This window comes from Triticum urartu, chromosome 6A (assembly GCF_056163025.1).
Source record: "Triticum urartu cultivar PI428250 chromosome 6A, HENAU_Tu73, whole genome shotgun sequence".
Lineage (NCBI taxonomy): Eukaryota > Viridiplantae > Streptophyta > Magnoliopsida > Poales > Poaceae > Triticum > Triticum urartu.
Window position 1 is genome coordinate 484,069,806 of NC_141878.1, and position 12,934 is coordinate 484,082,739.

The window sequence follows — 12,934 nt, forward strand, 5'->3', positions numbered from 1 at the left end:
GGCGGGGGCTAGCGGCGGGTGCGGAGCCTGTCGACCGGCGGCGCTGAGCGGCGGGAGGCGACCGGTGCGGGTGGGGTGGGGCGACCGACGGTGAGAATGGGGAGGCAGGGGCGCAGCGGTTCCCAAGCGTGGTGGGCTCGAGCGTGGGGGCGAGCAGTTCCCGAGCGTGGCGGGGAGTCTGTTTCGCGAGCATGGGGCTTAAGTCGTTTCATTAGCGAGGGGATTACGTTTCGTAAGTTTCATTAGCGAGGGGATCACGTTTCGTAAGTGGCCAATTTCATTAACGATAGCATGGTGAGTAATTAAAGCATAAAACACGTTTAGTAGGCTGAAGGAATGTAGACCATCGGATTGCAGGTTTCGATGGATAGGATGATTTGGTTCTCCGCCCTTTCGTGCTTTTATAGGGGTAGTAGATTATCATTACACGAATAAAAGGTGCAAGTGCCGGCTTCGAACATTAGTTTACAAGTTCCGATGTTCCATTGCGACGTCGTGAAATTTATGTATGTGCTCCCAATGGCGGAGCTTGATGAAGATTGTTGAGGGGGCGAGAAAGAAAAGTTATGCATGAACACTGAAAAACATTTGATATTCAAGCCTAATAATTAGGGGTACACTTAATAGTTTCCTAGAGTAGGGGAGCAATGCCCGTTTGGCCCCGTGAAGCTCCGCTACTGCATACTCCCTCTGTTCCAAATTTGAACTAAAACCAATCACGACAAGTATTTTGGAACAAAGGGAGGGAATACTAATATTTCGTTCGCTGTACTCGAGATCCACCTGCAATTTATCCCCCAGCTCTGGTTCATCTCCCCCAAACCAAGCATGTGCGACCGTAGACACCAAGCTCCATCGCCACCCAGCATGTCTAAATATAACAAGGCAGCACCAGTGCAGCGCAACAATCAGTAACCATCTTCATGGCAGATTCATGGCAGCACAACTTCTCACATGGAAAAAAACTGGCAACCCACAATGACAAAGAACCGTAAAAGAAACTGAAGCAACAACCACCAAAGAACTGCTGTAATTATAGCCTATAGCTTCATGAATCCGAGTACCACAACAGGACAACAGTCGGAGGAACGCTATGAGTCGCAAAATCAACAGCACGTAACCAGCGCAACAAAGAATTGCAAACACAAACAATTTTACGCCATCAATTGGATGGCATTCCTCCAGATCCAAGACAAGGACTAAAAGATCCTCCCGAAGTCCTTCCTTCCAAAGGACGGCGGCAGCCCGCTTGTTGCAAGAGAGTGACCAGCGCTTCCTCCTGCACACAGATAGTTCGTTTTGATCAGTATTATGCTTGAAAGACATAGATGCACACAAGACTCTTTCTCAGGTTCCCAAACACACGTCATGGAAGGAAAATAAATTGTACTAATAACTTCAAAGCTTCGGTTGTAGGATAAGAGGACCCAATTATAGGTTGATCCACAGACCCTCAGTCCATAGCTCATACATTGGCATACAAGGTTTGATGCTTAACAGCTACAGTTTTTCCATCCATGTGCATCGACAGAAATCATATGCTGGTGGAGTATATTATCAAGTGTCTTTTTGTTATCTGTAATCCTAAACATTATCATTGTCCAGAAGATTAATAGCAAGACTTCAAGATGTTAGAAGTTTGCAACGATGATATCATCTTAAGATTGGAATAGAACAAGTTCATACACAGCATTATTACAGAACTCCTGCTTTGCAAGTGGCAGGAACATAATAGCCATGGCGATGTCAGCAACAAAATCAATAAAAAACCACTAAGTGCACAACAGTGAAATCATTCATTACCCCAAGGCATCCCTTCAACCATCCGAGGGGGCGAAGTAGAATCTGGCATGCCATATTTGGACCAGGCAGATTGAACATTCTGGAGATTCCCCGTCGGGCGTATAGAGGTGGAATTCATATGGTTGTACCGCTGAAATGGTTGTCCGTGACGACCAGGGAAATTTCGCTGGGAATAGTTGGCATGGTTGTAACTATCATAGTTGACGTGGCCTGTTGAATGGCCACTCTCTCTGAGAGACGGTGCATGAAATAGGAAGTCATTTCTACAGCAGAAACATGAACAAGGAATCAGTGAATATACTTAATGCAGGAGCAGCAGCATCCAGAATTGGAAAAAAAAAATCACAGCGGTATTAATTATCTCTAATTGGCTGACAAATCAGAAAACAAAATATTGAAGCATAAAACTGTTGGGGTGCATGAAATGCACTAAAAACAACATGTCCCATGAACTAGTGCACAATGATGTTCCATAGTATGGATGTTTCTAACCGACAAAACCATCTCAAACTCTCAATCATAATGGGATATGCCCGGTAAAATATGCATCTGTATAGTGTCAAACCCTGGGGGATAGCTAAAATGAGAAGACCTGAGAAACCATTTCCTAAACTCTGTATGAAGCACCGTTCCATCCATTTCCATAGGAATAGGGTATGTGCGGTAAAAGGCGCATCTGTTTACCTCCAACTACTGGGGCATGTATACAAATTGAAAGGACTGGACAAATCATATTGTTACCTCCCTACATGAAGCATCAATTTCATTTGTTTCAATGGTCGTTAGTTAATTGCGATATCCTCAATTAATAACTTACGAGTGGAGCTTGTTAAAACTTAGTGTTATGGTGTGCAAGATCACATGAAACAGTCATGAGCAGCGTGGCACAGGGTGAAAAAACAATGAATGTGCATTACAGATATTGGGACAAGGGGGCAGACAGACCTATCTTATCAAATAAGGGGTAATATCCCATTAATTAAAAGAGTATCTTATTAGTAAATAATACTCCCCCTGTAAACAAGATCACTATAGTGATCTAAAAGGTCTTATATTTGTTTACAGAGGGAGTACCATCTTACTGTTAGGAAAGTAGCATCACTTGGTTTAGATTAGATTTTTCTGTTGCATTTGCTATTTCTCAGTCACCTGCTGTAGAAGGCAGTCCCTTTTTTTGGGAGCCATAGATCCTATCACCTGGGGCTAACCATCTCTATATAAAGAAATGAGCCACATCTATTATGAGCAATCAATCAAACAAGTACTTGTCCTTCACATGGTTTAGTTTCTCTTTCGAGCCTAGTCTCATCTACCCTATGATCTACCCTCCGTAAACTAATATAAGAGTGTTTAGATCACTACTTTAGTGATCTAAATGCTCTTATATTAGTTTACAGAGGGAGTAGCAAGCATAGCGTGTTTCTGGTATTCAAACCCAACAACGTTCAAGGAAGACCCATTGCAGCAACGAAATATTGAGATCTCATCATGCTACAATACCTTTGATTCGAGCCTGCAATATCATGGCTTTGGATATTGGGCAATCTGCCAGACTGGATTGTTCGACCACTTGCATCTCTCAGGTGAACACTGCCTAACTCAGCTGATAGTGAATTATCTTCTTGCAGGAGTGACTCATCGCTGCACATAAAAGTCGAATGAAAGGCTAATCCATAGGCTACACTATTTTAAAATAAGTAAATTTAATATGCATGATTACCTATAGTTGGGATCCCAGTCAGCTGGATCTGGTACTGATGAAGTGGAGGTTGATGTATCAGCTGGCACATTGGATGAGTGCAAAGGACGGAAATCATTGTAACCAGATGGTTGAACATAACCATGATTGGAAGAAGAGTTTGTGGATAAACCAGTGCTAACACCTATCTGCGGCCTCCAATTATAATGACCAGAATTAGGAAGTGCACCATATGAATAGCCAGAATGTCCTCGAGCAAATGCTGAACTGACACCATCTCCATGAGGTCCCTGGATTAGCTGAGATGTGTACTCATGTGGTGGCATTGACATAGGAGGGTGACCAAGATTCCTTCTCCTATTGTATTGGCCTACCACAGCGGCTTTTCCTAATGAGGAGCCATGACTGCCCCTTGCAGGAGAAGTGGCAACATACTTAGAAGTAGCGCTAGCTGGCATTTGTGTTTGGGAATTTGGAGGAGTAAATTGTGATGGACTGGCCCCAAGAGACATAGGACCTGGACCACCAGGACTTAGCCGAATGCCAACACCATGAGAGAGATGAGGCCTTCTTCTAATATCTGGACTAAATCCTAGAAATGTTCCTCCGGCTTGTGACTGTAAATTGAACCCAGAAGGGCCTAGTGGTGAATGATACATGTTAACATTATTGACATCATAGCTTCCGTAGCTGCTTGCAGGACCTACGTTATCATTAAAGCTACCACGGCTACCGAAGCTGCCGCAGCTGCTTCCATATGAAAAGGGCATCTTTGGCGGAAAAACGTTATTGAATGGTAGGGATCTGTTAATGCTTCCAACCTAGAAAAGATATAAATAATATATTATGGATGTATTCTTGCAAGGTTTCTACTGAATAGAAGCATGAGAGAACATACTTACAACCTGAGGGGAAAGGCCAGCAGCTAGCCAGTGACCTCCTCCAGGATTGTGATCAACTGTTGCAGCACGACCAACGGGCTACAACAAAAAAGGCATAAAGCTTGACTTATAAACTAGAACTGTATGGAAAAGGTAGCTCTTGAGGTCCAAATTTTCACGAGTTATCCGCCCAACCATTCTGGTATAATGGCACTAAAACCATAAAGAAACTATAACCATAGAAGACATGACATCTGAAGGGTGTAAATACAATAAACTTTTCAAGATTGATGGAAAGAAACACTGTTGCATGTTCGTGTGACCAGGTGAAGACGGGATATCTAAATCGAGATGCATCAATCCTGTTGACTGAAGCAAACCGAAAGTTGTTTGCTACAGCTAATGGTGATTTCACGTCACAGGTTGTTCATGAGAAGAATATGCAGCAAGGTGTCTGGAATAGAACCATACTTACAATTACTGGGGTCTCCCGGAAAGGCTCATAAGGACCAGTGAAGGCTTCACCAGTTATGAATGGATGATATGAAGCCTGAAATAGATTTTCAAAATTGTGAAGCGCTTCCATTGATGATTCTTCAAGAACATAAGTTAGCGCTCACAGAGACTCGAACAACTCTAAACTTCGTAAGGATATCAAACAAATTCCAAGAGGCAAAATGAATGTAACTTCAAGTACACAAACCATACAAGTACGGAGTAATATCTAACTTTATCATTAGCCAATACCTGCAATGGTGACCATCGCTTATTAGGATCAAACTCAACAAGTCCTCTCAAAAAATCAACCAATGCTAAGCAATCTTCCTTTTCAGTCTCTGCATAAAAATTAACATATATATGATCGCATTAGCAACTTTATCGTAAGGACCACTGTATTATCATGTAAAAACTACTGCTCCATATGAAATAAAGACCCATGCCTCGTCACTAAAGAACTGTACATTTGTATGCTACATGTATAAGCCAGGATTAGTTGTCTATTAACCAAATATGCCCATATGATGACATATGACTTACAACGTGGAATATGAATAACTGTTAAAGCAACCATGTTATCCCCCCCCCCCCCAAGGTACTGGACTCAAATTACAAACATCGGATTAAATGGTTGAAAAAAGCATATATCGAATGTTAGTTTGTGTGTGTTACAAGCTCTTCATCTAATCTGCATAGGTGTGTATTTCACTGATACTGCAAGAGTAAGTTGACCATTTTCTATATTGGCCTAATTCCAGGCTATCCCTAGAAACAGAGTAAGAAAACCAAGAATTTTTTCATGCTAAGAAGCCACTTGATGTTCAAAGACCGCCACACAGAGACCATAATATAGAAATAGAAACAGTAAGTGCTTTATTGTATTGAACATTATTGCGGTAGATCAACCCTAAAATTTAGAACAGGGGTAAAGCCGCCCCTATTAATAATAAATAAAAGCATCACTGAACAAACCTGGCAGATTACCCTCATTTAAATTCTTCCAAGGGTACGAGAATATGAGTCTGTCAAGCCTCCCACGAGGGAAATACCATTTCCCTATTTTTGGCTTTTTGGAATCCCTCTGTGTTGCAGGATTTAGACAGGGCATGAATAACACAGTAAATGTATAAAGCATGACATAGAAGTAGTCTTCAGAATAACTTCCAAAGAAAAACCACAAAACTTACTGCTTCAACCTCGTCTTCTGTTAGTATTCTGTATGAACTGCGAAGACCATCATGTGCTTCATTACCAGGATAAATGCTTCCAGCATGTTTAAAAAACTTCCTGGTGTTTTTAGCCTCCCTAAGAAGATCATCTGGCGGTTGCCCACTGTACATGTTGAATATTGGTAAATAAAGTATTCTACCATTATTGAACACCTACTAACTGAAGTGAAACAGCTCAACCAGCTAACACGTAAACACCTAATATCGTATAAAGAATTTATTTGCAAACAGCTGGTACGAAAATAAGAAAACAGGAGATTAAGATTTTCAATAAAAAAGAACTTACCCGACCATCTCAATCATACGGCTAAGGACATCGTATTCTGATGCTCCGGGAAATAAAGGTAGACCTATATAAAGTTCAGCAACTATGCAGCCAAATGACCACATATCAATGGCGGTAGTGTATCTAGCACTTGTTAAGTGTACAAGCCCACAAGCTAAAATCACAAACTATGCATTGTAAGATGTTTGTGTAGCTACTGTTAAATGTATTTGCTATTAGAGATGTTCAATAGGATACGGATAGCCAAGAAGCACTTCAGGTGACCTGTAATAACGGCTCTGGAAAAGGAAAAAAATACAAGCTTGACTTCACAATTCATATTAGTAAAATGAACTTTAGACTGATGAGTGAGTTCAAATAAAACCTGGATATATGAGTAAATCGTTTTACCCTCCATGCACGCTGATCCAAAATCAATTACTTTAACTCCAGCTGCTGAGTTTACTCTGCAAAGGTCACCTCAGTCATCAAACTTAGCATTGTTGAAAGTGGTAGTACACAGAAGGCGTATAAACAAAGTGCCTATTTTGATGGGAAGCAACTCACTTTGGTGTTATGAGGATATTTTCCGGTTTTAGATCACAATGAATAATTCCAGCACCTTTCATGACAATCAATGCATCCAATATCTAAAAGTAATACATATAATAGGTAATATGGCAACAATGGCAACGAACAAATATGAAAAACATGCAGGATAAGAAAAGGACACCTACCTGTCTTGAGAAAGTACGGACAAATTGCAGTTGCAAACCTCTTAAGTTGTTCTTTTTCAACAGCTCGTACCTGCAAAGTTGGAGTTTACGTTACCACATGAATCGAAACTAACACGGGGCATATTTATAAAACATAATAGTAAAGGCAGGTTTAATGGAAGTTACTTACAGGTTATGACCAAGCATTTCAAATGTGATGCACAAATGATTTTTCCATGGAAAAAAATCCAGCATCCTGACAATGTGGTGCTGATCATCAGGATCAAATTTGTCATTTAGCTGCAAATACATGAAACCAGTGTTGTGATGCCAATATTTTCAACAAAATAAGTAAATCCTAAGTAGATTACCATACCATGCTCAACAATGAGACTTCCATGATAGCCTGCTGATAAAAGGCAGGCTGGTTTTTTATAACCTTCACTGCAACATAACTGTTGGTTTCTGCATCCCAGCATTTAGCAACCTGCCCAAAGGTACCTTGGCCAAGCATTTCTTCGACAATGTACCTTATTACCAAAAAAATTGCCTAATGAAATGATGAAGCATAACTTAAACAATCTGAACCCTGAGATGAGCAGTTGTGGAAAAAAAGTTGAACCGGCTAGATCTACCACACAAGTTCTACAAATTGAAAGAAGAAACCAAATATTGCGACAGACCTTCGGACATATTTCTTCTTTCACATACCTTGACTTCTTAATTCTCATAAATAATGGGGCCCTCCAAGTATTCATAGATATTTCTAACTTATAAAAATCAACTTCTTGCAAAAGTGAATTTGTGTGCTAAAAGTGTCTGAAGTAACCAACAAGAAACTAAAATGTTAAAGCTGGTACACTGGAAAATAACTAAACTAACCTCCGGTCTGACTTCTTATTAACCAATTCCAAGTTGACATACAAGATTAGGTCAGAATTTGCATTATCAAGGCCATCATTGTGAACAGGAACTGCAGGAGTGGTGAGGAAGTGCTTGGGATTTAGTGAATCTACGTAATTAAACTCAGGATTGCATTTTTCAAAAGTTTGGACGATGTCTCTGGTCAATCTTGCAACAATCTGCAGGAATAAACAGTTAATTCAGAGTTGGTATATCAGATATATATGGGCATGTGGTGCATATGAACAATGGTAACAAACTGAATTATAAATGCACTCCATCTTTCTCTCCCATATAACGCACTAATTGAGACCAGCAACAGTGTTAAAGGATGTTCTTGTAGCATTGCACTATTCGTTGGATGGTATATGCAGGTTTGCATTGTCCAATGATCCATATTTTCTAAAAGAGATATCAACTACAACTAGGATCCTGACACACTTTTAGTTGTGCACTTGCGTAATATTTCCCAATCACTTATACTTGGAATCTCTTTACACTCGTGATGGATTGGAATAGCAAGTCAAGCAAACAAAACATGTATATTATATATAATTCAACACTGAATGATTGTTGCAGAAAAAATAGGCGTGGTTAATTTATGGGAATGCTAATTGTAGTCAGAAATGAGGTTTGCCTCTGATTAATCAAAAGACAATTTGAGCAGACCACACTGCTCCAGTTGGTCAAACTTTTAGTTCCCTGAACCGTGCGTCCCGAAAAGGCAGCGGCAGCAGCAGCAGGAACGGTGCTGATTCGAGTAGTTCAAGTCACCGAAGTTTAAGATGTATTGGGTTCTTAAGCTGTAACGGTTTCTTAAGGGCATTTCATTCTAATCAATTTCCAGCTAGGACGACCTCTGAGAATCGCTCAATCCAATTGACAGTTCAAATTCAGCACGGTGAGCCCGAGAATAGCTCCAAAAGGGAAAGCAAGCAAGCATCTTTTGTTAGCCCCGTGAGAGGGGAAGGTGTAGGAAACGTACAGGCCTCTTCCTGACGGCGCGTAGATTGCTTGAACGGGCGGCAACCCCATTGCCCCGGGCGGACGGCGCCTCCGCCCGGTCGCCCACCACCGCAGCAGCGTAGGACCGGAACACCGTGGACTTGGTCGGCGCCCACGGCGGCGGCCCCGCCGCCTTCCTCTCCCTCCCAGTCTCCTCCATTCGCCTCACGCGACCACCTCCCAACAGGCAGGCGCAAAGCGCCCGCAGAGATCAAGTGCCCAACAACAGCAGCAACAACAACACGTCAGCCCAACCCGCACCAGCCCAGGCTCCTGTTGGGATCACGGCAGCGCACTCCGAAGCAGAAGCGGCAACAGCAGCAGCAGCAGCAGCAGACTAAGCGGCCGCCGGCGGAGTAAAGCTGCATCCTATGAAGCGGCCATCGCCCAATGCTACTCCGGCCCGCGCCCCCGCCGATCCGATCTCCCCGGCCCTCCGCCGCCTCCTCTTGGCGCTCGGGACTTCCCCGGGCGGGGCCAACGGCTCGGAGCCGGACCGAATTGGGCGGGTAGGGTTTTGGGCCGAGGGCGACGGGCTGCTCGTACCCGCCGTACTCGCGGCGGCGGCGGCGGCGAAGTGGAGGCGGAGGTGGTGGAGCAGTGGGGAATTTGGAGCGGGGCGGCGAGTCCCAATCCCCTCCTCCTCCTCCTCCTCCCTCTTTCGTCTCTTTTCTTCCTTTCCTTCCTCGTCTCCGTCACCTCCCCTCGACTCTGGTTTTTTTTCCGCTCGCCTTCTTTCCAGCTAATATATATACACGTCTGGATTTTAATTACTGCGGTTAAGCAGTGGAGTTGTAACACGGCCCCCAGTGGCAACGGCCCGCAATTATCAACGTCGCCACGCTAAGCACCGCTGTCATCGCGTGCTAGGCCGCGCAACGTCACTGTGCTAGTGCGAGCGTGGCCGTCCGATCTGTCCATCGTGCGGCTCTAAATGGTCAAGAAATAATATATGTTTCATTTATTTCTGCCAAAAGGATTACGCTGAAAGATATTCATATATATCTGGTATGACTCGGCGTCGGTGGGCTGGCGGTCACGTAAACAAGTAACTGGCGAGCAATGAATGACGAAAGATCGGGAAACACATATGTTGGGCCGGCGCATTTTCTGAAGATGTGCAATGATCGAGCCATCAAGATAGATGGATAGACATGGAGCAATTTCCGGGTGCGTTACGAGATGTGTAATGGTCGATTCTTCAAGATAGATGGATCGAAAAGGGGATTTCCGAATGCTTACAAGATCGTGTAATGGTTGAATCTTCAAGATAGATGGATAGATGAGAAGTAATTCTTGGATTTTAATTACTACAGTTAAGCAATGGAATAATAAACAGAGTCCAGTGAAAACGACCCACAATCATCAACATCGCCATGCTAAGCACCATTGTCATCGTGTGTTAGGCAGTGAAATGTCACTGTGGCCGTCTGATCTGTCTATCGTGCGGCTCTAAATGATCAAGAAATAATATATGTTTCATTTATTTCCGACGAAAGGGCTGCGCTGAAAGATATTCATATATATCTGGTATGACTCGGCGTCGGTGGGTTGGCGGTCACGTAAACAAGTAACTGGCGAGCAATGAATGACGAAAGATCAGGAAACGCCTATGTTGGGCCGGCGCATTTTCTGAAGATGTGCAATGATCGAGCCATCAAGATAGATGGATAGACCTGACGCAATTTCCGGGTGCGTTACGAGATGTGTAATGGTTGATTCTTCAAGATAGATGGATCGAAAAGGGGGTCCGGATGCTTACAAGATCGTGTAATTGTTGAATCTTCAAGATAGATGGATAGATGAGAAGTAATTCTTAGATTTTAATTACTGCAGTTAAGCAATGGAATAATAAATAGAGTCCAGTGAAAACGACCCACAATCATCAGCGTCGCCATGCTAAGCACCACTGTCATCGTGTGTTAGGCAGTGGAACATCACTATGGCAGTTCGATTTGTCTATCGTGCGGCTCTAAATGATCGAGAAATAATATATGTTCCATTTATTTCCGCCGAAAGAGCTGCACTGAAAGATATTCATATGTATCTGATATGACTCGTCATCGGTGGGCCGGCGGTCACGTAAACAAGTAGCTGGCGATCAATGAACGGCGAAAGATCGGAAACGCATATGTTGGGCCGACGCATTTTCTGAAGGTTGCAATGATCGAGCCATCAAGATAGATGGATAGACGTGAAGCAATTTCCGGGTGCGTTATGAGATGTCTAATGGTCGATTCTTCAAGATAGATGGGTCGAAAAGGGATTTCCGGATGCTTACAAGATCGTGTAATGGCTGAATCTTCAAAATAGATGGATAGACGAGAAGTAATTCCTGGATTTTAATTGCTCAGTTAAGCAATGGAATTATAAACACAGTCCAGTGACAACGACCCACAATCATCAACCTCGCCATGCTAAGCACCGCTATCATCGTGTGTTAGGCAGTGGAACATCACTATACTAATGTGAGTGTGCCCGTCCGATCTGTCCATCGTGCGGCTCTAGCTGGTCGAGAAATAATATATGTTCCATTTTTTCTGCCAAAAGTGCTACGCTAAAAGATATTATATATATATATCTAGTATGACTCGGTGTTGGTGGGCTGCCGGTCACGTAAATAAGTAACCGACGAACAATAAATGGCGAAGTATCGGGAAATGCGTATGTTAGGCCGGCACCTTTTCTGGAGATGTACAATGATAAAGTCATCAAGATGGATGGATAGACCAGAAGCAATTTTCTGGTGCGTTACAAGATGTGTAATGGTCGGTTCTTCAAGATAGATGGATAGATGAAAAGGGATTTCCAGATGGCTAAATGTTCATGATAGATGGATAGACAAGAAGTAATTCCCACATGCGTTATAAGATGTGTAATGACCGGTGAAGGAAATATGTCCTAGAGGCAATAATAAAATTGTTATTTATATTTCCTTATATCATGATAAATGTTTATTATTCATGCTAGAATTGTATTAACCTTAGTACATGTGTGAATACATAGACAAACAGAGTGTCACTAGTTTGCCTCGACTAGCTCGTTGAATCAATGATGGTTATGTTTCCTAACCATAGACATGAGTTGTCATTTGATTAACGGGATCACATCATTAGAGAATGATGTGATTGACTTGACCCATCTGTTAGCTTAGCACGATGGTCGTTTAGTTTGTTGCTATTGCTTTCTCCATAACTATACATGTTCCTATGACTATGAGATCATGCAACTCCTGAATACCGGAGGAACACTTTGTGTGCTACCAAACGTCACAACGTAACTGGATGATTATAAAGGTGCTCTATAGGTGCCCCCGATGGTGTTTGTTGAGTTGGCATGGATCAAGATTAGGATTTGTCACTCTGATTGTCGGAGAGGTATCTCTAGGCCCTCTCGGTAATGTACGTCACTATAAGCCTTGCAAGCAATGTAGCTAATGAGTTAGTTACGGGATGTAGCATTACGAAATGAGTAAAGAGACTTGCCGGTAACGAGATTGAACTAGGTATTGAGATACCCACGATCGAATCTCGGGCAAGTAACATACCGATGTCAAAGGGAACAACGTATACCGTTATGCGGTTTGACCGATAAAGATCTTCGTAGAATATGTAGAAACCAATATGAGCATCCAGGTTCCGCTATTGGTTATTGACCGAAGACATGTATCGGTCATGTCTACATAGTTCTCGAACACGTAGGGTCCGCATGCTTAAAGTTTGGTGACGATCGGTATTATGAGTTTATGTGTTTTGATGTACCGAAGGTAGTTCGGAGTCCCGGATTTGATCACGGACATAACGAGGAGTCTCGAAATGGTCAAGACATAAAGATCGATATATTGGACGACTATGTTTGGACATCGGAAGAGTTCCGAGTGAAGTTCGGGCATATACCGGAGTACCGGGGGTTACCGGAACCCCCCCGGGAGTTTA

At 42.8% G+C, this 12,934-nt stretch overlaps 1 protein-coding gene across 2 annotated transcripts; it reads right to left on the reverse strand.

Annotated features, from left to right (window-relative positions):
* Positions 1-1,002: 1,002 nt before the first annotated feature.
* On the reverse strand, positions 1,003-9,729 carry LOC125514268 (dual specificity protein kinase YAK1 homolog). 2 transcript variants are annotated; one of them, XM_048679572.2, is made up of 18 exons: positions 8,980-9,729; positions 7,974-8,173; positions 7,468-7,621; positions 7,282-7,391; positions 7,113-7,182; positions 6,943-7,025; positions 6,761-6,842; positions 6,634-6,674; positions 6,397-6,519; positions 6,069-6,213; positions 5,854-5,962; positions 5,131-5,219; positions 4,859-4,933; positions 4,408-4,482; positions 3,524-4,323; positions 3,304-3,444; positions 1,804-2,066; positions 1,003-1,279 (listed from the first exon to the last, which is right to left on the reverse strand). In XM_048679572.2, exons 1-18 carry the CDS (start codon positions 9,157-9,159, stop codon positions 1,200-1,202), a joined length of 2,820 nt encoding a protein of 939 aa, XP_048535529.1. In that variant the 5' UTR covers positions 9,160-9,729; the 3' UTR covers positions 1,003-1,199. The 2 variants fall into 2 exon arrangements, with proteins under 2 accessions (XP_048535529.1, XP_048535528.1); XM_048679571.2 differs by having other exon boundaries at positions 4,405-4,482.
* Positions 9,730-12,934: the final 3,205 nt, after the last annotated feature.